Consider the following 25878-nt stretch of genomic DNA (forward strand, 5'->3'; position numbering starts at 1 on the left):
ATGGTTAGGATTATGGTAAAGGTTATGGTAAGGGTTAGGCTGTAGAAATGAATGGAAGTCAATGTGAAGTCCCCACAAGTGATGAAAACACCACTGTGTGTGTATGTGTGTGTTTGCCTGTCTGTTGTTCCATGTTTGTGAGTAATGCGCAGCTGAATTTCTTCCTTTAACAAAAATAGTTCTTGCCTAACTTTCAGCAACGGATAATAAGTATTAATGCCGTTTTAGCTAGCAGTAATCCATTTTTTATTCATTTATTTTCCGCTTTTACTTTTTCCCCAACTAGTCTGGGTCTCATAATTTGGTTTCATAAACAGTCTTTTCCTTTTTTTTCTTTTCATGTTAATATTTTACGTTGCTGTCTCGAGGAAGGACGGCCACCCTAAAGCCTTGCCCCACCCTGAAACTTTTCTGAACGTCATTCTTACGCCTTAAAATGGCCCGCCTGATACTCAACACGGTAAAATGACACCAGAAAAGCTTAAAGGCACAGACATGACACGCGCTATGTGCCAAAAATGGCGCGCTTATTTATATGCGCTGTCATGATGTCATGTAGTTCCTCTAACAATAACCCCACTGTGTGGGAAAAGGGGAGAAGTTACTCGAGCGAGAGCGGGTGTGTTTTTAAAAAAACTTGAATACAATCATTTTAAATGCAGAATGTGAGGTTGGAGAATCGCCACATTTAAAAATGAAGTTGGTCTCTTCTGGTCAGACAAGCTTCTATGCATAAGGGAGCAAAAGACAACATTCTGAGTCACAATATTTACTTATGTATTTATTTATCTGTTCACCAGTATTCTCCTTTTATTTATTTGTTTAAAGTACTTCTTTCTAAATCTCTTTAACTCATTCATGGCCCCACCGTTAAATCGGCAACATTTAGGCCAAAAATTACAATTCCAGCAGCAGAATTATTGTTACTTTTTTTTTCTTTTTCAAAATCATGAAGATGCACCAATAAAAGAGTGCGGTTTCACATTTGCATTATGCTTCAAAACTAGAATTTTGTTTTGTTATATACTGCTCAAAAAAATAAAGGGAACACTTAAACAACACAATATAACTCCAAGTAAATCAAACTTCTGTGAAATCAAACTGTCCACTTAGGAAGCAACACTGATTGACCCGACGAGGGTCCCCGTTGTCAATCAGTGTTGCTTCCTAAGTGGACAGTTTGATTTCACAGAAGTTTGATTTACTTGGAGTTATATTGTGTTGTTTAAGTGTTCCCTTTACTTTTTTTGAGCAGTGTATATTTATAATTGACAACAAGCACCATTAGGCTGTCTAAAAAATATTGAGGATGTCAGAAAGTAAAATAACCTGGTCAACTTGAACCAACGTATGCAGATTACCACCTCTGAACCTGGAAGCAGATGTGATAAGGCAGCAGAAGAACACACTAGGTGTGTTTCCTGTCAGCTGTGAACACGGTAACCGAGGCAACAGTTTCCACTTGCTCGTGATAATGGGAAAACAACAGATTGGAGAAACATTGCCTGGTCTGATGAGTTTTGGTTTCAGCTGCAACAATCAAGACGACTGGGTCAGAATTTGGCACAAACAGGAAATAACTGTCCATACTGCCTTATGTAGGCGGTTCGGGCTGCTGCTGTTGGCAAAATGTCGCTCTTAGTACAAACTGAGAATAATTTAAAGGCCACAGCCTACTTCAGTATTATTATTAGGGAGTTCACTTTGTATCCAATGGCCTCCAGATACAATAGGTAACATCTCTGAGATGTCCAGCCGCAAAATCTGTTGCAACTCATGGATGTTCTCATATCAATAAGGACTAAAATGTCTGAGGAATGTTTTCAACACCTTGTTGAATCTCTAAAAATGAAAGCAGTGCTGAAGGCAAAACTCGCCCAATCGGTAATAAAATGACTGAGTTGAGCTGAGCTTATGCAACATTTCTAAGACATCCTGAACTTTTGTAGAAGATTTTAAAGATGCACAAGTGGCTTCACAGTGCATTCTAATTTGCAAAATAAAATACATAATTTATTCTCTTTTTTTTTCTTCCTTTCTATTTTACATTCAAGTAGCTATAATCTCTTGTAAATTCATAAAGTTGCTCTTTTGTTGATATTTGATTAAGGAAGACAAATGCTGCCACATGCGCCCCAGTAAAACGGATCTGGCAAACTCTACGTGTCTTTGGAGTTTGTAATGGACCCCCACATGAAATTCTCCCTCGGGCCTCATAAAACCTTGGACCGGCCGTGCATCATAAAACCCCCCCGCAACTAAAACTCACCAGAAACAAAAACTTGTCTTGTTTACACATCCGTCAGCTTTCCTGTGTAAACCTCCGGCTGAGTCGCGTTTGGATAAGTCAGGACCTCAAGGTCGTCGCTCCCCTGATAGGACTCGATTTTGAAGAGGGACTGGTTACTTTTTGTGGAATCCGTCTCTCCAAAGGAGCACTGTTGCTCCGGCTGCCCGCAGGTCACATGGATGTACTGCACATTTTCCTCCTCTTCGTTCTCTCTGTGGTAGAAATAATTGAAATTCGACACGATGACGGGAACAGGTAGCGCTATGGTCAGCACTCCGGCGATTGCGCAAAGGGAACCAACGAATTTCCCCCCGATGGTGGAGGGATACATGTCTCCGTAGCCCACCGTGGTCATCGTCACCACGGCCCACCAGAAGGCGTCGGGTATGCTCGAAAACGTCGACTCGGGGTCCTCCACTTCGGCGAAATACACCGAGCTGGAGAACAAGATAATTCCAATGAGCAGGAAGAATATGAGCAACCCCAGCTCCCTGAGGCTGGCCTGGAGAGTCTGGCCCAGGATCTGCAGGCCTTTGGAGTGTCTGGAGAGCTTGAAGATCCGGAAGACGCGCACCAGCCTGATGACCCTCAGGATGGCCAGGGAGGCCGCCTGCTGACTGCTGCCCTCATGCTCCGCCAGATCCAGGCCCAGGGTGATGAAGTAAGGCGCGATGGCCACCACGTCTATCAGGTTCATCATGTTCTTGAAGAAGGCCGCTTTGCTGGGACAGGACAGGAACCTCATGGTGAACTCAAAGGAGAACCACACGATGCAAAGCGTCTCCACTATGAAGAAGGGATCTGTGAAGGGGCTGGGCGCTTTGCTGTCTGCGCTTCCGTTGGCGTGCTGCTCTGGCTCGGGGGGCACCTCTCTGAACTCCGGTAAAGTCTCCATGCAGAATATGATGATGGATATCAAAATAACCATAACGGACACGATGGCGATGGACCGCGCGGGTCCCGAGCTCTCCGGGTACTCGAACAGGAGCCAGAGCTGCCGCTGGAACTCGTTGGTCGGTAGCGGCCGCTCCTCCTCTCTCGGCAAGCCCTCGTCGTCTTTGAACAACTCTATGACTTCCTCCCCGAGTTCGTAAAACTTTAATTCCTCCAGGAAAATGTCCACAGGTACACCCACGGGCCTCCTGAGCCGTCCTCCTGATTGGTAATAATAGAGAATGGCGTCAAAGCTCAGTCTGTTCCTGTCGAAGAAGTACTCGTTCCTCAGCTGGTCGAAGAAGCGCGTCCTCTTGCGCGGATCCCCGAGGAGCGTCCCCGGAAAGCGCGACAGGGTTTTCAGCTGCGTCTCGAAGCGCAGGCCCGATACGTTGATGACCACCCTCTCGCTGCACTCCTGGTCCGCCGGTTCCAAGTCAGCAGCATCTTGTAACAAAGGGGTGACCGTCACAGCCTCTTCTTTATTGTCCTGGGACACCACAGTCATGTTACCTTATCTCTCATGCAGGGCCTCCACTGCAAGATAAAATCAAACTCTCATTTTTTTTTTTTTTTTTACTTTCCTTTCCAATCGACTTGTTTGAGGATATCCAAAAGTCGTTGTCTGTTGTTTATTTAAATCGGCGTCTTGTCAGATTAGTGCCTCCGAACTGACAACTTTCAATCGTGCACGGAGATCTCCACTTGCATAAGCAGGACCAGAGGCTCCAGATGGGCTATCATATTCACACCGTTTTAAACTCCAGAGCCCTCCCCATGTTGGCGGACTGGGTGACACTTGGTGCTGCTGCTGCTGCTGCTGCTGTCCCTCTCATACTGCCTCATTTCAGTAAATCCATCGGGATGCTTTTTTCCTTTTTCTTTTTTTCTTTTACTGATTACAATTTTCCAAATTATTTTGTGGGTTTCTTCACAGTGTCTTGCTTCAAAGTCCTCTGGTTTACAGTGCCTTGCAAAAGTATTTATATCCATGTATTGTCAATATACTTCCAATGAGCAGGAATTACCTTTAGCTTGTGTGACAAACACAAGCTAAAAAAAAATAAAAATCATGAGAAAGGAATTAAAATCCTGCATGGCTTTTTAAAACGTCGTTACAGTTTTTCTTTTTTCTTTTTCCTATTGAAATTAGCAAAATAGCTCAAGCTCAGTCAAATTAGCTGGAGAACCTCTGTAAACATTAATGTTGAAATGTATAGACTCTTGTTAGCTCTGAACTTTGACTAGGCCGCTCTAACATGAGAACGCACTTTGACCTAAACCATTCCTTCGTACCTATGTTTAGCGTTGTTGTTCTGCTGAAAGGTGAACCTTACACCCAGTTTTATGTCGTTGTTTTTTTTGTTTTTTTAAGCCGTTAGCAAGTTTTCTCCTAAAAATACTCATCAGTCATCAGTCTTCCCATCTACACTTTGGTATCCACACCACGCAGTTTTTGGCATGTAGATTAAAAGGTTGAGGCTTGGACTAGACCAGAACACCTTCTTCCACATTACATTATCAAATGGACCAAAATGTAAAGTTACATGGAAACTTTGATATTTTATACATGAAAATGAAAATAATCCAAATAATAATTACAAGAAGGCTAAAAAGAAAAAAGAAAGAGAAAAATGTTTCCAAATCAATTTCTTTCAATATAACAACTCCAGGTGCGTGTCTGTGAATTTTTGGTTATAATAAGGTTATTCTTTCAGTACCCACAATTTTTCTTCTAGTAAGAGTAACAATACTTCATTATAAAATTACTGACGTAAAAATGAAAAGTACAGCGTAGTAAAAATACTCCTAGAAGTTTTTTTTTTTTTTTTGATGTATGAGTTTTGATCAGTTACTCAGTAACTGATCAAAAGCAGACTTTTTACCAAACCTCTAAGACCTGAGATTAAATTTCACAAATTCCCTTTTCTCAAAGTCAAAAAGTGAATTTTGAATCAGTGGCAATCCGATTAGACAACTTTATGTTGACCTAAAATACAGATGGAAGTTTGTGCCTGTGAAAAAAGACATAAAAAAATGTTTAGGGAGTGTGAAGACTTTTGTAAGGCACTGTATTTCTTACTGAAGGCCCAGGTTGTTTTCAGCCCAGGAACAAAGTCTTGATCCCTGCAAGTCCTTCATTCATGAAGTCAGGAGGTTATTCTTGTCTCACTGGGAACCTCCAGGACTCGGACTGGATCTACTTTGAGTCACAGCGCCCCTTCCCATACCTGTCAAGTTCTGGACTTGAGAATACGGGAAATATTTATCTGTCCGAGGTGGATGGGTGGAGGATGGGGTATGTGGGGTTAGTGTAAGCCCTGATGCGGTGTTTGGGGGATTATGGGAAGAAGACTACCTTAAGAAAGGATGGGGAGAAAACTACCGACTACCGTAAGAACGGGGGATGGATTGTGACGTAATTACTCTACTACGGGACATTTTACAGGAGAATACTAATAGAGGACAGAGTGGTAAAATACGGTAGTTTCCCAGCCAAAACGGGAGACTTGACAGGTATCCTGATAACCAAACACATACAACTAGTGAAGCAGAATGACGTTGTTTCTCCTCTCTTGCAACTCCTGCTAGATGTGCCCTGGAATTGATAAGGCAAAAGACCCCGAATGCTCGGATAAGGCCAGTGGCCATCCTGGACCCAGCCAGTGGAAAGTGCTGACACCTGAGTAGTGGGAGTGGATAGCGCCTTCACAAAGCCACAGCCAAAATAACATCCATCCTTAGCTGCACTTTAAGGTCTAGTACTTTGAACGCAGCGACAACCTGCAATACAAGTGGCCTCGGCGTCCCTCCCCGTCCCACCTGATTGACCTGAATTTATCTGAAACGAAGAATAATCACCTGATCTAAGATCTCATTTTCACTGCAAAATGGGATCTTAGATCAGGTGAAGTTACTGAAAAAGGACCAGTGTTGGATTAAAAGTACATTTAAACTTGTCCTTCTTGATTTCAGTTTTTCCCACACAAAGTGAATGACTCAAGCTTTAGACAATGTGGCCCAGTTATAGACTGTAAACTCCTGTGATCTAATTATATCTAGCTGTTTTCAATTGCAGTCATTTCATAACGCTGTATATAAGACACCACAGTTGTAGGCTAAACAATGACTCCCAAGAATAGCTCAGGGGAAGAGGGGGGGTGGGGGGGTGCTAATCAGTGCAACAAACGCAAAACGGATGGTTTGAATTAATGTGCAGCAGCTCTAAAAACCCTTTCGCTCTCAGAGGATTACGATTCACAGAGATATCAGAGGGGCGTGATTTTTGTCGAACAAAAGAGGAGGATTTAAAGTCAAATATCAAGTTTCTGGACTCGGTGCCACCTGCTGCTCGTGTGTTAGCATATAGCACGCGGCAAATGTCTGTCTGGGTCACGCAGCCACGTCAGGTCAAGACTGTATCCACGGAAACGTACAATAACAAAACAAGTGCGGACACGTGACTCTAAATTCAGCCCGAACAAATGTGAGGAGCGTAATTGTTTAAAATGCATTCGCCGTGACATTCCTCCGCTTTAGGAAGCGTTCACCGCTGAAGCCTTCGGCGCTGCGAGCTGCCATTTGTTTGACACGAGTGTGTTGCTTTCTCTGTCATCGTATTTGTGTAAAGGATAGCTACGTGGAGGGATATAGGGCGGACTTAGCTGTGCGGCAGAATGTCCTAATGAAGCCTGAGGGAGGCGTGCCGCAACGCTGGCAGGATGAAGGACTGCTGACAGTGAGGAGCCTCCCATCGTTATTAATGGCTCGGCCTATGAAGGCAGGAGACCCCCTCAGTGATAAAATACTGTTAAGTCACTCATCTTGCCTGCCATTTTCGTTGGTAAAGATTAACTACTAGAAGTAAAACTGCTTGTTGCAACATCAAGTGGAGACATTTTTGGTGCCTGGTGTTATGGTATTAGCATAATTAGTCAGTTATTCTTAAAATTACAGGCATCTTAGGCCTCTTGTTTTCATTTTTTCCTCACCACCAGAGTCAGATTTACAAGGATGTTGGTCCCTGGGCTGAAGCAAGTCTTAGTGTCCTCTTCACTAAGGAAAAATTATTTTATTATGCAAATTACATGAATAGACAGTCCGAACATCAGCAGACATGAATTGATGCATTGCAGGTTTAACTGGTCCTCTAGCCAACAATCATCTGTCCATGTTGTTGACCAAGAAATTTAGTTCATATTCATAAAAATCCTAAAATACTGACATGAAATAGATTTATATACAATATGTTTGCAAAATGATTAAAAAAGAAGCAAAGAAAAATCTTTGCCTGACCTACTGCCCCAGTACGCCCGTTCTAAAGTCTGCCCCAGCTTACCGCCTTGTTTTCCTAAACTTTATCATTACAACAACACGCCTTAATGTATTTTAGTTGAATTTCATTTACTAAACAAACACAAAGTAGTTGCATAGTGCACAGCTTTCAAAATGTGTTAAATATAAAAATCTGGAAGGTAGGGAATTAATTTTTGTATGTTTGTGAATGTCAGTGAAGAAAAAGTATTATTAATACCAATATCAGAGAAGAGAGCGTTAAAGCAAGGTACCAAAATCCCAAACTTTGAACTTTTCATCCAACTCTCTTCAGTCTAACATCTTAAGATGGGAAGGGCATGGAAAGAAACGATGGTAAGAAATAAACTAAATAAAGAATAATGCTTTAAAATAAACTTGTTATAGCAAAATAGATGAGACAGATGTTCACCTCCCAGCAGCAGGTCAACCCTAAACAGACAGTTGGATCCATTTTTATCGAAGCGATGCCGCAGTGGCACTGTGACCTGGTTTAGATGAAAGGTTATTAATTTGCCACAAAGACCTAGTCAAAGTCCAGAACCAAATTTAATTGAAAATCTGTGACCGCAGCAATCCCTCCCCGCCCCACCTGATTGAACCTGAATTTATCTGAAACGAAGAATAATCAAAACAATTAGTCTCTACATGCAAAGCTATGTCGAGAAAAGTGGATCACTCAAAATATTGTACAACTTCTGGAAAATAAAACCTAAATAAATTACCATTAGGCATTGCAGTTTTTATAACAAAATATGGAGAAAAAAATAGACAACATAAATACTCTTGCAAGGCTACACAGTATTATTTATTAGCACAGCATTATTCATTATTCCATCTTTTGAAGCTTGTCTTTGTCTAAATATACTCAGGATGGGTTTCCTTTCAGAGCCATGACAGACGTGAGGTAATCACAGTAGCTGCTTGTGTCAGCAGCTCCTCTGGGCTCTCATGTCTTCCTGAACCCTAGGCCAACTATTTGAACTGAGTACATGCATGTCTGTGTCTGCGTGGACGTGGTAAGTGAATACAGGTGCATGTCATGTTTGAGTGTTAAAGGCTCTAATAAATTGACAGAGAAGTTTTTAGATGGTCAATGGTGGCACTCAAAAACAGTTTGAGTGCTACTCAAACTGTTTTAGGGTAATCCACTCTGCTCAAATTAAAATAAATAAATAGTGTCTGTGTGTGTGTGATGACAACGTCAACACTTTCTATTCAGTCTTTATGACAATCAGAGAACAAATAATTGTTAGCATTTCAGTCCGTATTGCTTCTATGTAGCAAATTTCAGATGCTTTTTTTATAATTGCCATTCATTAAAACAATGTTTCAAGCTAAAATTGGGCTAAAATACATCAGGTTCATTAAAGGTTATACATTTTTGAAATTGTTGAAATGGTGCACAGCAACAGAGTCAATAAAAATACATGTTGCTTCTTTACTCATTTTCAACTTTCAATTTTACTGGTTTCTTAGTTGAAAGTTACTAGTTCAATGTCTAAACTGTGCAGACTACTTTATGCACTTTAAATGTTCCTTTCCTAGAAATAACACAATAGCTTTAAAAACTGTATACCTTAGAAAAGTTCTTACAGAACTTGTTTTGCAGTTTGCAGAACTTTACCAGACCTTTCAGTTTACATTCCCAGAATTTATAGGGTACTGACAAAATACTCTCAGAAATCTTGAAGTTACTGTTTTGGACCTACTGTGTAGCTGCCTGAACTTTCCCTTAACTTTACTCTTTTGGTCGTTACTAGGTCCTTTCCTGTAACCTACTGTTTTCTTTCCACGAAGTTACAGGGTGCTTTCATAAAACTTAGAGTATTTTTCAGAACTTGCAGGTCAAAAACTTTGCCTGACTTCACAGATTACGTTTATAGATGATGATGGCTGTAGCAGTCTGTCGTACAGCGAATCTGAAGAAGCCTCTGACTGAAGACAGTCTGCTGTTTTGTGACAGTCTTATGAAAACGATGCTCAGGTTTGTCCACGATGTTGCTCTTTCGATTAAAAGCCCTTATTTGCACAATCATCTTCAGCGCTTCCCCAGAACCAAACCAGACTTCTATATCAGCTGGGTGAGTTTTTTAAGACACAGATGATGTTAGGAAAGATTTAACTCTCCAGATTATACATCTTGCTGCAAACACTGAAGCATATTCTTCTCTGTCTGCTCTTGTAGACAGCCAGTTGCATCTCCTGTCCTATTCTGTTGTCCAGACCATCACCACCATCTCCACTTCTTCTAGTGCTACCAAGTAAATAAACATTATTACTTTAAAGATCTGTGTTGGAAAGCAATAAAATAATGGGCTACGAACACTTCCTTCTACACATTGAATGTCCGCAAATGTCTTTTTTAAGCGTTTCAGGTTCTCAAGTTATTATCCTCAGTTGTCGGAAATACTGTGGGAAATTGTTTTTTTTTTGTTGCCACTGCCTCCTGTATAGATATTACCCAAAGTGGCCAAAGGTCAAGCCGTTTCATGTCTTACAGTGAATCTGTAAGGTGTGTGAGATGGTACTGGTATCTCAGAAAACATCAGTCAATAAGACAACATAGATCAAAGAAATATTGGTCCATCTTCGGTCTAAGAGAAGCGGCTGACAGGAACAAAGGTTGCTAGGTGAGTTGGTCTTTTTGGCACTAAAATAGTGCAAATAGTCAATGAAAGGGTCACCAGTCTGATGGCTGCAACAAAACAGAAATATTGAGCTCAGTTTACGACACAGAGTGACCGACAAAGGTTACCGTTTGCAAGTAATCTTTCTCAATGCCCCCACACATATTCCCACCACCTTCCATCCTTGGTACAAGGATTGATATTTTTCACAGTGTGGATTAGTGTGGATTCAATGCAACAGTAGACAGAAATGTCACTTCTAATTGTATCTTGGGTCACAATTTCAATTTGTATCTTATCAATCAAGTTTGAGTCAAGTTTATTTGTAAGGTATTTTTCAGCAATGAGTCTGTCCAGAGTGCTTCGCATCATAAAAACACAAAAATGCAAAGTCAAATGAGACACCAGGCAGAAAACAAGTAAAAGTTGCATTTTGTCATCATTACGCATCAAAGTGTTGGTCAATGTTTCATTTATTATGGTTCAGACTTATGTTAATTAAAAATAATGTATGCTTTTTCTCCCTCCATGTTGCACAGTTCTGATGAAGTTGTGCTATTATTAGCCAGAACGTGGCGGGGCGTCAATGATGCAAACTCGTGAATACTCCATGTTATCCAGACTCATCAGCCTGATCACCTGGCAAAGATCTGAGCGCAGCGCAGCTGCCTCTAATTATTAGTGTGAAAGTTTCGGCCCCGGTGAGTCTACGCTATGTTTATACAGTCCTCATTACCCATACTTCAACTTAGATCCATCAAAGTAAGGTGCTCAAACTGAGGGCTTCCACGAGGGAAAGTGGACACCCCGGCCAAGCTCCTAGCCAGTTCCTGCGTTTTGATAGCCACCAAATTTAGCCTGGTGTCATCTGAAGTTGATGTTCATGTTTTTGCTGATCGGCGATGAGGCATGCAGCAAGACGTGACACCTGATATCTCAGATCCGGAGGGATGGGTTCCTTTGAATTACCTTGGCATGGGCGCGTCTCACTCCTAGCCTGGATTATTGTTTCACGCCTTGATCAAACTTTTCCCTTTTTTGGCAGACCGAGCCAAAAAAGGGAAGCATTCAGGCGGGGTGCGACTACACAGGGATCAGAGCACTGGAGGACCACACATGGGTTGTTAATCAAGGGGGACTTCAAAGGTCTCTCAGGAAAATTTTTATTGGTAACTTTGTTTTGCTATCGCTTTACTCTAAGACTCCTCTGACATTAGCATGCAGAGCCTTCCGCCTGAGCTCCTGTTGGCTTCCTTGGACATTAAGTATTTCTGTGTGACTGATGAATATTCCCTTTGGAAAGAAAAGTTTCAAACACTGTAGTTTTGCTCAGATTTGATTTCTAGTAAGTAAAACAAGCAGAGATGCTCTCAAGCTCCCTTGAGTCAGTCAGCAGAAGGATCCTTTCTGGTACTCTCCACCGTGTTTCTGTAGGTCACACCTTTCGAAGCTATTTTATTGTAAATTCTAATTTAACACTGTATTATTTGGCAATTGTCTCTCTCAAAAAGAATACAACAGGCTAAAAAACAAAAATGTTTCCTACACGCACACTATTAGAGTTATAAATATTCATCCCTGTTCAAATAAGGAATTAAAATTGGGTTCCCACCTGTTAAGGTAGAATTTCTGAATGAATGAAACAGGAAGGGTTTTTATTTTTTTTTAGATTTGGTAATTCTACATATTTCATTATGGTCTGTCTTCCTGATTACGTTGCTCCATTTACTTCCTATTTTCGCTTGTAATTGGAGTTTTCCAACTCTCATGTCGGGTGTATGTAAATTTATAAACAGTACATTTTCTTATATATTTGTTAAAACTGTCACCAAATCCTGACAGAATAACGTGAGACAGATAATCTGTGATAAAAGCCCAGCTCCTCTTCCTCCTCCCTGTGGTCCTGCTACAGCTAGTTCCCTGCCATGAATGCTAAAGCTAGTTAACATGGTCACAGAGGATAACGAATAAACAGTTTGCCTTTAGTGCTAAGATGTGTCTCCACCATTAGCACAGCTGCAGCGTGTACACAAGCATGACTGACATTCCCAATTTGATGTGTTTGCTTTGATAGTACACTGAAATGGCATTTGCTGTAAATTTGGAGCAACCTTACTGAATTGAACAATGCAGACATCAACTTGCTCATAAAATTTTATTCTCAGAAATCCACAAGAAAACACAAGAAGCTCCAGCAGCAGCTGCAGCTGCACATTTCTTGGTATTTGGGCAGTAAAATGCAGTGAATGTTGCAAAGGTTTCCTCTGCAAGGCCGGTGGGACGTCGACCCCGCGCAAAGTTGCTTCTAGTTTATTTATTGTGGCAACAAAAACAATCCACTGGACGCTGAACAGAAGTGTGTTCAGAAACAAATCTAAGCCTAAAGCTGTTTTTAATCATCAAATGATTAAAACTTTCTGCCTGTACAAATAATTGCAGGAGTTATTTGAAGCAAGCGCAGATTTTTCTCCTCCTGATTATTTATTTTGTAGGAAGTGCCACATTTACACTGGCGCTTACAAGGCCTCACTTGTTCTGAAGTCTAGTTTACTCAGTGTTAACTCCAGCGTTTTCCATTTTTTGCACTTCACCTGTCATGTACCTGCATATTACAGCAAGCCTTTACAATGTCAACAAACGCCTGGACTGCAGCGTCAGGTCGCGCTGGTCCTGGGGGCTTCAGGCTAATGGGCTGTGACTGAACACACTGCAAGGAAATCCTTTAGCTTTAAAATAAGCCCTATGAATCCATATGGATCGATTAAAATGAAGAGCTTTTTTTCATTGCGCATAAATTCTGCTGTTGGGTTTATTTCTGAGGAAACCTGCTGCCTGGTTTTGGTGAAGATAGCAGCATCTGGAGAGTTGTTCACTCAGCTGAAACGCAGAATTTTGTCTTGAGAAAAGGTTCAAATATCATAAACCTTTCTACATTTTGCTACATGACAACTAAAAGTATCTATTTATTGTCATTGTATGCGATTGGAATATACAATGATACCAATGTAAAAGCAATAAAGATGCTCCTTTTGTAGCCTATGGTGGGGGCTTTTTCTGGGATTGCCCTGCATTTACCCACTTATTTAAAAAAAAAACTGATTTTATTTCTACTCCACAATCACACAGTACTTTGCGTTAGCCTTGTGCTAATCTTCCAAAATCTCCATCAAACACGGATCACAGCTCTGTCACAATGTAAATCCATATGAAGTACTACACCTTCTTAGAACTGTCTCCCCTTCGCTTCGTATCAATAATTTAAAGCCCAGCTTGTGTCAGTGTAGATGCAGTATTTTTGTCTTTCACCAGAGCTGTAACTGAATCTATCTCTAAAGTGCAAGCCCTGTGGTGGAACCTTAGAGACGCCTATAAATAAACGGCCAGCGCTCCTTCAACACTCGCCTGTTCGCCACATGGAATGATTAGCTCATGGCAGGAGCTATCTGATCTTACAGTGTGTTGCCGCAACTATTTTCTGTCAGCTATGTATGTTGGTTAACTCACATTGCGTGTTGAGAATGCAGTCTCTCAGGAATTCAAATGATGCGGTTGGACTGCAGCGTGTTTCAGCCTTTAGTCTCTCCTCCAATGAGTCTCGGTTTATGATCATGTTGGTGAAGTGATTTCCATCTCTTTGCAAGGAAAGCTGTAGATCAGTCTGAATGCAGCAGTATAGAGGATATTTATAGGGTGGCACATAGGCTGCTGTTGGTGGTGAAGACTCATTACAGTGTCAATAGATTGTTTTTGTTTTTTTTAAATGAGGATGAACTGGAGATTTAGATTTTCTTGCTTGATAAGCATGTATGTTCATTAATATAAGCCAGTGTTTCCTATAACACAGAATAAACATACAGACAGTCGAATAGTTAGAAGATTAACTTATCACATAACTATTATTTATTAACCGAGTGTAAAGATGTGATTTTTCTATGGAGCAGTGCGCTTCTGATGGTACAAAAAGGGAGTGGATTATTTTTCTATTCTGATTTTATTGTTGTTTTTTTATCAATTCAACAGAAACAGATCCTCAAATTTAAACGGCTTTCAGCAAAATCATTATAGAGTGTTGCAAAAATAGATCTTTAAACTTAAATTTGGGGGTTTTGAGGTTTTTGGGGTTTTGCTATATTATATAGTGCTTCTATATAACACTGTATAATATAGTGTTATATTATATAGTGTTGCTATATAATCTAGCAACACTTGACCGTATGGAGTCAAGTACAAAAATAAAAACCAAACAAACAAAACCCTGTGAAAATTGTAAATGAGCTTAACGTAAGTATTGCGAAAAAATTGTCAAAGTCTAAAGACAAACTATTGACAAAGTATTTTATCAAGATGACTTAGATTTCAAGAACCTTTGGCTGATTGTTGTAATCACTACTTTCAAAATGTGGGTTGACCTTAAGTCTTTTTATTCAACTGACTATCAGACATTAAGAGTTACAGCTGGTGCTCAAAATGTTTGCTGAGAACAAGAGATGTGGATTAAACTTAATAACAACATTAGTCAGTGGGGGAATCCAACTGGGTTTCTTTAAACTAGAACAAAATACATTCATCCCAGCGAGAGTGGGAAGAAGAGTGTTGAAATGGAGAATTTGATCCATATTGCAAAACAAACTTGACTAAAATATTAGGAAATGGTGGTAGGAGTCTGTCCTGTAACCAGTAGGCAGCCGATTCGAACTCTGTTCATCTACATTGTTGTGTTTTTGGATAAGACAATTCACCCGCCGTGACTGCTGGTGATGTCCAGCAGTCATCAATAGCAGCGTTTTCTTACAAACCTTTGTCGCTTTTCTGCTTATGTAAAAAAAAAACAGCAAAAACAAAATAAATAAAAAAACACAATTTCGCAATTGCTGTGTTTTGAAATAAAATTAAAATTCGCGTTCACGTGGTGCGTCATTAAAAATCCTGGTAGTGACAGATGTGAATACTCACTCGAGACATATTCATAGTTCAACCGTGACGCTAAGGTTCGTCATCTGTCAGCCATCAGAGGAGACGTTCGCCTCTTGGAGCAACAAGAACCTCATACTTGGGAGCGGCTGCGCATGCAGCCATTTGGGGAAATTGCAGTCGGCTATTTTACAGAAAAGCTACGGATTCAACACTCTCAAATGACGCCCAACTTTTGGCGAATTGTGAGATGCTGTGAGAGCTCTAGTGGAGCCGACTGCACGTTGTCTGAAGAAAATGAAAACTAACCATCATCCTCCTACTGCTTCCTGTCGTCTTCTTCATCGTTTCCGGATGCTGATCATGTAACTCATGTGATGCAAGAAACATCTTTCCACAGCAGTTTCAATGCGCCGATAAACCACCTCATCCCATCTCAAAAATGTTTTATCGAAAAACACGAGTTTACGAAATTGACGTGTTTCCATCAAACAAATTCATTTTTGCATTTTTGACTCTCCCAGTTCAGTGGTTAATGAAACCAACACAGCTACTGGGTGAGTGACTGAATGCTCTGGGATCCTCTGGACTCGACAAAACGCTGCACAAGTCGAGGTCGTTCTTCAAAGAAAGCTTTAAAATGCGTTTAAAGCACATCTGCAGCATTCAATTGCAGCATTTAAAATTCAAAAACACCATTAATGATAAGAAATCTCCTCAATCTGCTTGGTGTGGGATTAAGCTGTGGGGTGTTGGAAAATAGCTCTTATGATGACTCTATTAAAACAGAGAGGCTGCAGCTCAGCCTGCGGTTTTACCTTTCTCTTTTTGTAGCCTCACACTTCGGGATCATGAGGCTCACATTTAATGGCCGTCTTTCACAGAGGCAGCACATCCCACTGAGTGATTTATTGCTGTTTGGTAGAATAGCTGTCTTGTGAACAGAGATCAGCATCACTGTTGGGAGTAAATTTATCAGTTTGCCCTTGCATGCTTTACAGTTTGATATAGCATGTTTACGCAGATACAGCTCCCAATCTCTCCCTGAACAGTGTTGCGCCACAAGCTGTAATATAACTGTCTTAATTAAAACAGCCACCTAGATTATTGTGGCCTAAATAGGACAATTATTTTAAAGTGAATATCAGGCATAAAGAGTCTGACACATTGCTTGGCACCTCAGTAAACGCCTTTTATTACAGTGGGATAATACTACAATGTTAAAAAAAACTTAATTTATTCAGTGGGAGAAAAGTCCAAATCCCTGGTGCCATAATAATTGTCACTTTTAGCATGTTTAAAATACATTTCTTTGAAGATTTATTATTTTTTCTTTACATTTTTTTGACTCATCAAGGTTTGTTGGAATTTAATAAGTTATGACTTTCTGTCGTAAATATGTAAATATCTCTAAATCTTTTTTTGGAGGCACGTCAGGTAAAAACCATACTCTGTCCTACCACCACAAACATAAACATGTAGAGTTTGTTAAATTCTACTAGCACTTGTACAGTTTCCATGCTATTTGTTCAGATGGACCTGAAACAGATTATTTTCAGCAACCAAACCTGCAGGTCGGGTTGGTGTGAACAGGGGCGCGGAAAAGGGGTGAAAAGTGATGACAATTCTAGGGGCCCTGACCAGCAGGGGGCCCTCCACAATTTAATTATTTGTATTTTGTTCATAGAAATAAAAGAAAATTTAAAAAATTGGGATCCTGTCAAATACAAAATTAATCATATTGTATTTTCAAAGATTGTTTTTAGCAGTCAAAATTTAATGTTACCCCTCCCAGACCAAAAAACACACATCCGTTTTCGCCCTGAACTGAAACTGAAAATGGGTCATAACTGGGTTCTTTTAACAGAATAATGCTCTAAAGCACAGACACTAAACACAGACCTGAATTAAAAAAGAGCTGCAGGAGAAGACCCAGGACTCTGGACTACTGTAAGAGGAATTATTGTGAAATGTTAAAGCAAAAGGTTGAAATGCAAAGTATTGACAATAGTATCAAATTATGCCAGACTAACATTTTTTACACATCTTTGACAGGGGTGCCTATAAAAGGAACCAGCAATATAGTTTTCCTGTCATTGACATCCGTTCAGCAATCTCGGCAGAATCTCGGCAGAACAGAAAACAAAAGCAAGGCACTTTGTGTTGCATCCTAATGCCTGCCATGTTGTAGTGAAAACTCAGGGCACGGCACGATTTATAAAAAGCAAAACGGAACAACGTTTACTAAGGAGATGGGCGAAGTCTTCTGATATGAAACAAATGTAACTCGATGTCCATCACTGCATCCTTCTGAGTGCGTCTCCTTTAAGCAATGCTTCAAATCAAAAACTTTAGGAGGGTGATTGTCGCTACAGAGTTTTTGCAGCACATCCAGTCTTCAAACCAACCTCTCGTAGATTTATGTTTTTTTGATAACAGTTTGATAGCAGTTTCTGAAACTATACCACACAGCAGAGAACATGAGCATAACCATGGAGCGACACGTGTCTGCCATCAGAAGCTGTCCGTGGTGACGCTGGTGACCTGCGGCTGCACTCTGTTCCTGCCGCAGCTGAAGAGCCAGGCTGCCCTCCTGTGGCCGTAGCGTTTGGACAGCAGCACATAGAGCACCGGGTTGATGCTGGGGTGCAGGTACTGCAGCATGGTGCAAATGAAGTAGAACGTCTCCCAAGCCCGTCCGTGGCGGTACAGTCCCAGGTACACGCACAGCTCTAGCACGTATCCAGGCAGCCAGCATACGGAGAAAGTGGCAGCAGCCAAAAACACCAAGACAGAGGCTCTACGGGTGTTCCTGGCACTGGACACCGACATTACGGGGCTCTTGTGGAGAAAGAGCGCCAGGCGAACGTAGTTGAAGGCGATGACCAGCATTGGAATAAAGTAATAAAGCACGAACTGGCTTAGGACCACTTGGTAGTGGTGCTCATGAATGGTTGGAAGACAGAAGCTGAAGTTTGCCAGGCTCGGGTTCAAACTTTCCTTGGTGGCAAACATTCGCAGAGGCAGACTGATGAAGAAACTCAGGGCCCAGACCAAGACAAACATGAGGATGACCAGGTCCATGGTGGGAGGCTGGTACGGGTTGGTGATGATCATGGCTCGAGTCATGGAAACGGCGCACAGCGAGTACGTGCTCGCCGCCAGGCTGAACGCCAGCAGGAACTGGTAGACCTTGCAAGAGATGTCGCCCAGAGGCCAAGAGTGACTTACAGCGGAGTGCAGAGTGAAGGGGATGAGGAGGAGGGTCAGGAAATCAGCCAGAGTCATGCTGAGAAGAAGGATGTCCAGGCGATTCTTACGCAGAGCGTTTTTCTTGGCAAACAAGGAGAAAGCCAGCAGGTTGGCACAGAAGCCAATGCCCAGGATCACTCCGCAGACACAGGCAAAGATCACCCCGTACGTGTTGGGAACGGCCATGTTAGCACTTGTTTTCACCTGAAAAAAAGAAAAAAATCTTGTTGTACTTCCAAACTTTTACGTTTTATGTTCTTCCTCTAAACGAACCAGCGCGTTGCAGAAGTCTCTGTACCTTTTAGAGCTTTTCACACCCGTTGTTGCATCACAACCAGAAACTTTTAGATATTTTTTGTGGATTTCATGTGTCAGATGAACACAGAACAGCCTGCAACTGGGAGCGAATGTTAAATAATCTATGACTGTCATTTTGTCTTTCAAAGAAATTCTGGTACAGTTGCTGCTGAAAAGTCTGCACATCCCTGATAAAATTCAAACTTTTTCTGACATTTTGTTAAATCATTTCAATATCTTTTCCACCTATTTTATATATTGTGTAAATCCTGTAGAAACAATGTTTGAATTTGTCAAAGGGAAAATTAAATGTTACTGTCATTCTGTTGGCAGCATCCCTGACAAAATTCATATTGAATAAAGTAGAATATGCTTCCTGATGATGCTCATTTGTCAAAAGTACCTCTTGAAAATAACAACCTGTAATCAGGTATTAAACATGCTTCTCACCAGCCCAGATCTTATTGGTTCGATATGATATTCAAGATGTTACATCAGACCAAAAATCATAATAATTAACAAAAATAAAGGCTTGAAAGCATCAGTCTGTCTATAATTAATCTATATAATTATTTTCACTTAGCCGAGTTACTTAAATAAATGTACTTTTCAGATATATTGACCTTGTCTGCAATTCCTGTCACAGTTTTTGGACATAAAATGACTGCAAATGTTTTTTTGTTTGTTTGTTTGTTTGTTTTTTGTAAAGAACAATATAAAGAAAACTAGGTGTTTATTTCCACAACCATTTTATAGCAAAAGCAAAAAACATTCAAAAAATATTCTGAAAACAAACTAACTTTTTTATTATTATTATTTCTTATTATGAGTGTTAATGTTCCTGGAAAGATCTTTGTTTATAAGGAAATTTGTAAATACTTTAAATTCACCAATACCAATACAATAAAGGAGAAATAATTACAGTTACACCCACCATTGTTGTTCCTCAGCTGTTTCTTCTCTGCCTCATCTGTACATGAAAGTGCCACATAACGTGTGGAGAATAAGATGCTGTTTTTGCTGATTTTTGACTCGCTGAAACGTTCCAACCCGGGCGGACCTTCGGCCTCTTTGGACTCATGACAAAATGCGACAGCGAAAGGTGAGCACATGGACGGCAAACATCACTTGAACCAAATTGATTCTAGCCGACTGGGTTTAAAGGGAAACGTTCTCCACTGTCTAGAGACCAAGAGAGAGAGAGAGAGAGAGAGCAGTAACATGTTCCATATGCCTGGCCGGTTGGCGGTGAAACGTTCATACTTAATCACTTTTATGTGCTCGGCTGCAGCTGTAAACAAATATATAGAGCATTTCAAAGGGTTTTTAATGTTTACAAGCAGTAATAACATCCATGTCGTGTTGTTTCATTGTAGAAAACGTCTGAGATTGCTTAGCTTGATGCATGACAAATGTTCCCAGAGCTTTTCCAGGTTTCTGCTCGGTTTTAGTCTAATGCTGCAAACGCATTGATCCAGCTGTAGCCTTGATTAAGAATGACCCAGTTCTGCCTATGCAAACTGTTTTCTTTTTTAAATATCAGTCACGCTATGATGAGCCCCTTCAGAACAGAGATATTAATGTTTCTCCGTGCTGCTCTGATTGATTTCTCCTGTGCGATCTGCAGGCTCCTGACAGTGACTTTATCAGGCTTTCCACAGCATTTATGGCTCTGTGTCAGCTAATGGCCTGTGGTTGTGCACTGCTGCTGTTAGCACAGGATATAGCTGACGTTGATGCATTTGGTTACCACACCATTACCAGTATCTGTGTCTTTTCTATCGGGGGTTGTTAAAAAAAAAAGCCACAGGGTCCTCAAGTGGGACATTAACAGCTTGGTTGTGTGCTGCAAGAGCCAAAAAGTCAACATAAGCGTCAATATGTTTCTGGTACTTCCACACCAACCTCTAAGGTGAGTTTTAACCCCATAAATTACTCTGAATCGCAGCCTAATTTCTCTCCGTCACACACACACATGATGTCATTGTGTTAGGGGAACAAAAAGCCCAACCTACAGTTTAATTAGCTCTACATTGCAGGAGTGTTCTATATATATATATATATATATATATATATATATATATATATATATATATATATATATATATTAAAGAAATTGAAAATACTTAATAAGTTAGATCAATGTTTATTTTTAGACTTTCCAGGGAGCTGCAGCGTCATAAAAGTGCTAAATTAAGCTGGTTTTGCCTTGTTGTTTAAGATCAACTAATGGATTTATTTTAATGACATACAAAGATAAACAGAACTACAAAGTGCCATTTTTAAATGGGATTGTTATCTATAAAGGGAAAAGAGTTAAAGCGATATAGGCCATGATTTAACTGTGATTGACCACGTATTTTTAAAAAAAGCACAGATCAACTTTATCAAGCCACACCCACTACTGTCCAGAACTATAAAATCACTTGAACCGACCCGATCTGGCAACATAAAAACGTGCATGTCTGGCAACAAGGTCAATAAAGACACCACAAATCAAAAAAGTACCTAAAAGCTACTTTTTTAATGTTTGATTAACTGGAAACATGTACAGCATTCCCTCAGTGCAAGTCCAGAACAACGAAGCTGGGTTGAGCTTTGGCTTATTTATTCTAATCAAAAAAAGCACAAAAAAAAAAACAAACAAACTGTAACTTAACTCAACAGAAGCGTTTTTTCTGACGATGCCTCTGATAAGTTATGAGTCCATAAGGGATCTGAGGTGAGGAGGAAGGAAAGCAGTACCATCAACAACAGTCGCTACGCTAAAATTCAACCACAACTTATGTAACTAAAGTGCATAATGGAATTAAATCAGCAGCACCGTGATACATTCACAAAATAAATATAGGCTTTCAAAGTGAAATAAATTATGGCTGAACCGTTTGAACAGAGGTACAGTCAGGCAAAAAGAAAGTTAACCCTCTGCAAATCGAAACGGCTTGATTGATTGAACAACCATCGACAGGTGTAAGATCTTTGTTGCCATAGCGCCAAGGAGAAAAACCTGCTGCTGATGCCTCTTAGTCTACGATGAGATGTTTATTTCTTCTGTGAAAAATATGTAAGACAGTTGACAATCTTCTCAGGAAAGGACCTTCCACCAATGTGCAATGCTTAAATAAATGCCAAAGCATCCGTAAATATACATCTCATACTCTACAGGCCTGTAAATGTAAAAAAAAAAAAAAAGTTTATGACAGTACAAGCAGAAAAGGATACAGAAGAGTGAGCTTGTTAATGAGGTTTGCCAGAAATGTCACAAACTACTGTCAGGTTTGCAGTAATGCATCTGTGTGAACCTCATGACTAAAAACTTGACTTGACCATGTTTGGTGAGAGACGAAAGCATCACATTGACATCGACGCATCAGCCCGACTTTCAGACACGGCGGTGGAGGGCTGATGATCTGGAGAGGACCCAGACTCACCTTTGAGCTGAAGGTGAACCAGTCTGCACGCGAAGGTTTTCATGAGGATGTTCTGCAGCCATATTTCTGACATTAAGCTAATCTAGAATCGCACTGAAACAACGAAACAAAATGCTGCATAGAAAGAAGTGGGAGGAGAAAAGGGATACACATCGATTTGAGTTACTAGATCCAGCTAATGGCGGCTCAGCAAATTATTGAGTCATAGGCCGTAATGACTTTCAGCCGTATTGACTTCATATTTGTTTAATGATTAATGACGTACTGAAATCTGTTGTGGGTTTTTATACACCTGAGGTCAGAGAGAAGTACTTTTAAGCTCAGAGCGTTAATTTCTGACATCGGAAGAGGGTGTACTTTCTTTTCACCGTGACCGTGTGGTGACCTGAGCAGTTTGTCAGATTTCTTGTTCTTTTTAGGTTCTTACGCGGAAGGAAAATAAGCATTTCCTCGTCCGCTCGGCCTGCATACACGTTTGGTTATAGATTACAATGCATACAAAAAAGATGTCCCAGGGACGACCGAGTTACAGAGGCGGGACGATCTTCCTAATAAATATGAACCTAAGATTTCATGTTGAAACTCCAGGAAGTATGCAAAATACAAACAGTTTATCGTACAAGCACAACCCCGACTCCAGAAACAGTCTGTCAGGGATCAGTCTGTGTCAGTGTCTTAGTGCAGAACCATTTAAAAAAAAAAAAAAAAGGGTACTGGGTCTATAGACGGGGTCCCTTGTCTCTTCACGGCCCCTTCCCGACGGCGGCGCGGGCTCTTCTCCTCTTCTTCTCGTTCTCTCTGCGTCGCCCTAACCGGACCTTTTTTTTCCTCTTGGTGGCAACTTTAAGGTCGTGCTCCTTGTAGGCCGCGGCTTTGTTGGTCTCCTGGGTGAGGTGGGGGACGGCCCCGTCCAGGTTTACCCTCTCTAGGAGGTCCTTGCTGGCCCCTTGGGGCTTCTGCTGCAGGCTGCTCCCGCTGAACACTTGGCTCTGGGTCCGGCTCTGCACAGGTGGAGCGTGCTCCCCGGCCGTGTGCACCTCGTCCAGCAGCTCCTGCAGCCACGTGCGGCGCCTGTACTCCTGGATGGAGCGGCTCTTGTCATGCAACAGCTGGGCGTGGCTCACCGACCTTCTCCTGACAGAAGCAGAAAGGAGGGTTTGTTAAAAACAGAGAGAAAGTGTTGAAAATGAGCTTAATTTTGATGTTTGGGGCTTCCGTATACTTTATCTACTGACAATATGTGCTGCTTCTCTTTAGCCTTTTTTAACATTCTTATGATTATCAAATGTTTATTTGGTATATATCAAAGATGTAAAACAACAATTCTTAGTTTTTCCTGTCGCGCTTGGTGGGTTTTTTCACTCCGCAGTGTTGAGTTTATGTGAGGCAGCTAAAATTTATGGACAGGATTCAGGAAACCTCAGTACAGTAGGTGGCAGCACAAACATGCCTGAGACCTGTCACTACTCTGACTTTAAGACCAGCCTAAGAGAAAAGAACCCCCCCACACACCCACACACACACGCACCCACACACACACACTCACTCACATGTTTCTTACTTTATTACGTCCATGTAAAATTGTTCTGCACTTTTTAAAAAGAATTAGTTGAAACTTTTTAGTGTATTTCGACACAATGGCATTTTTACGCTAATCCTAAAGTTTGTGCATTCAGTTGTAAACTGTAAAATATGACTTACGTTCTGTTAATGAGCCCATCAGCTGTTCTCCCCTCGAAAGTCACTGGGAAGCAGAGCAAAGACACAGCCAGACTCCACTGGTGAAGCAGCACTAAAGCAAACATGCTCGATCCACAAAAATCTGAAGAACAAAATCACGTTATGAGTTACTGAATGAATGAATAAATAAAACATATTTCATTCATTTTTAGATTTTTAAGATTTACTGCTCTCTACAGATTTCTAATTAATAAAACAAATAAATTAATAGATAAAAAAGGAAAAGAAAAAAAAGAGAAATCTGAACTTACACAACCTTTCCAGTTAAATTCCACAAAAAACGCCAAAGGTTAAGAAATTAAACTCCAGAGAAAAATATGTTGGAAAACATTTGAAATGATCCTGCCATGTGCATTTTTTCTGTCCATCTAGTATCTCTTTTGGTGTAACGTCAGCCTTGGGAAATTCCCCACGAGTCTCCTCCATTCATTTGCCTCCCAACAGTGTGTGTGGAGCTATTTATTTCTCCCCAGTGTCCAAATTAAAAGAGGGACAAAGATAGAAAGAGCAGCAACAGCAGCAGCAGCAGCAGCCCCATTAGCTGCGGCGTTGCAACGCTACCCTGTTCTCCAGCAAGCTCTATGAAGAGTTACTCTGAAGCAGCAGCAGCAGCAGCATCATCTCTGGTGGCCCGAGCCGAGAAAGAAAACATCTCCGTCCGGCGCAGTGAGGGAGCCTGTGTGTGCGAGTGGAGCTGAGTGAAAGTTAAACTCCGCTTTAGGTGAAGATGCAGCCACCTCAGCCTCGATCCAGTCTGTGCACCCTCCCCAACCTTCCAACCCCTCACCTTTGTTCCTCCCCCCTTACCCTTCACACACACACGCACACATACACACACACCTGCTGTGACATGGAAAGACGCCCGAAGGACCACCGCACACAGAGAAAGAAAGAGAAACTCTTTAGCACATGTTATTTTAATGATATCAAACACTTTTCCACACACCCAAACAAGAAGAGGCCATAAATAAAGCATGCAGTGGTGAATCTTTCGTAGAAAACATTAGTGTATAGGGGTAACCAACGTTAACCAAGTGGAGAGTGAACGGTTGAAGGCGAGGGGCAGGGTTCCTCCAAGCAAAACACCTCGGCCTAACCACTCTCCCAGGGGAGAATGACCATAACCTCAAAGAAATCCAACCCACAGCCTCTCGCTGCAGACGGTTCAGTTCACCGTCGTTTTGCCTCGGCAAACCAACTCACCACCGAATGGTCACAGTGGCTTCTGAGGCGGGGAGGGAGGGGGGCGCTCACATATTCACCTAAAGCAGAGAGAAGAGTGCGTCGTTTTATGGCAGCGCTGTTTACTCCCAGATTCGCTGTTTGGATAGGGATCCAAGTCGTATAAAAATAATTAACTCTGTGACAAAGTGACGTGAAAACACTCCAAAGGTTAGCGTCGGAGCTGCCCATGGGAAGAAATATTCAAGTACTGCAGCGCAAGCTACGACTGCGTGTGAGATGTTACACAGCTTTACATTTGTTAAACTTTATTGGCAGGGAAAACTGCAGCGCGGATAAAAAAAAAAAAGGACTTTCCATTGCAAGGTCAGTGGCAAGGTTGTCGCTTTTTTTTTGTGCGCGATTTTAATTCTTACTTTAAAATGTGTAACTCTAAAAAGGTTTCCGACAGAAGCAGCCAGGGTTAAATGAAAAACTCCACTGGTCTCCTCCGGCTCTCTGGACGTGTTGTTTTTTTTTTCTGTTGGCTTGTTACTCCTGTTTATTGGCAGGGTGAGAATGGGTGATTTTAAGCATTAAAGGTTCATCTCAACCTCAGTCTCATGCCTTAAAGTCAAGTCAGGACAGCATCCCCACAGCATGATGGTGCTACCACCATGCATCACCATGGAGATAGCTCAAAGTGTCCTTTCTTTATTTTATTATTTTTGTTGGAACGTGTATCATCTTGCATGTACCAAAAAAAAAAAAAAGGCACAATGTTGTCCTCAACTGAACAGAGCCTTTTCCTTTTTGTTTGTTTCGTCCTCTTAGTGATGGACTGCAAACTGGATGTTTTACGTCTTTCTTCTAACAATGGTTTTCTTCTTGTCACATTTCCATAAAGCCTAGACTTTTG

General features: G+C 41.1%; 3 protein-coding genes across 5 annotated transcripts in view; all 3 read right to left on the bottom strand.

Annotated features, from left to right (window-relative positions):
• The window catches only part of LOC103465813 (shaker-related potassium channel tsha2-like), a 28575-nt gene extending 24535 nt beyond the window's left edge, over positions 1-4040 (bottom strand). For both annotated transcript variants that reach the window (XR_014087835.1, XM_008410982.3), the window contains exon 1: positions 2270-4040. Coding sequence is in view for 1 of the 2 variants with exons in the window: in XM_008410982.3 (XP_008409204.1) it covers positions 2292-3731 (1440 nt within the window). In the remaining variant the exon portion in view is untranslated. The remainder of the gene's footprint in view (positions 1-2269) is intronic.
• A 13241-nt stretch (positions 4041-17281) lies between these two features.
• LOC103465851 (galanin receptor 2a) lies at positions 17282-19003 on the bottom strand. The gene has a single exon (XM_008411045.2). The coding sequence runs from the start codon at positions 18514-18516 to the stop codon at positions 17593-17595; it is 924 nt and encodes a 307-aa protein (XP_008409267.1). The 5' UTR covers positions 18517-19003; the 3' UTR covers positions 17282-17592.
• Positions 19004-21132: 2129 nt separating this feature from the next.
• On the bottom strand, positions 21133-25309 carry pthlhb (parathyroid hormone-like hormone b). 2 transcript variants are annotated; one of them, XM_008410981.3, is made up of 3 exons: positions 24055-25309; positions 23760-23880; positions 21133-23192 (listed from the first exon to the last, which is right to left on the bottom strand). In XM_008410981.3, exons 2-3 carry the CDS (start codon positions 23861-23863, stop codon positions 22802-22804), a joined length of 495 nt encoding a protein of 164 aa, XP_008409203.1. In that variant the 5' UTR covers positions 23864-23880; positions 24055-25309; the 3' UTR covers positions 21133-22801. The 2 variants fall into 2 exon arrangements, with proteins under 2 accessions (XP_008409203.1, XP_008409202.1); XM_008410980.3 differs by having other exon boundaries at positions 24050-25309.
• Between the last annotated feature and the right edge of the window lie 569 nt (positions 25310-25878).

This window comes from Poecilia reticulata, chromosome 6 (assembly GCF_904066995.2).
Source record: "Poecilia reticulata chromosome 6, P_reticulata-male-v2, whole genome shotgun sequence".
Taxonomy (NCBI): Eukaryota; Metazoa; Chordata; class Actinopteri; order Cyprinodontiformes; family Poeciliidae; genus Poecilia; species Poecilia reticulata.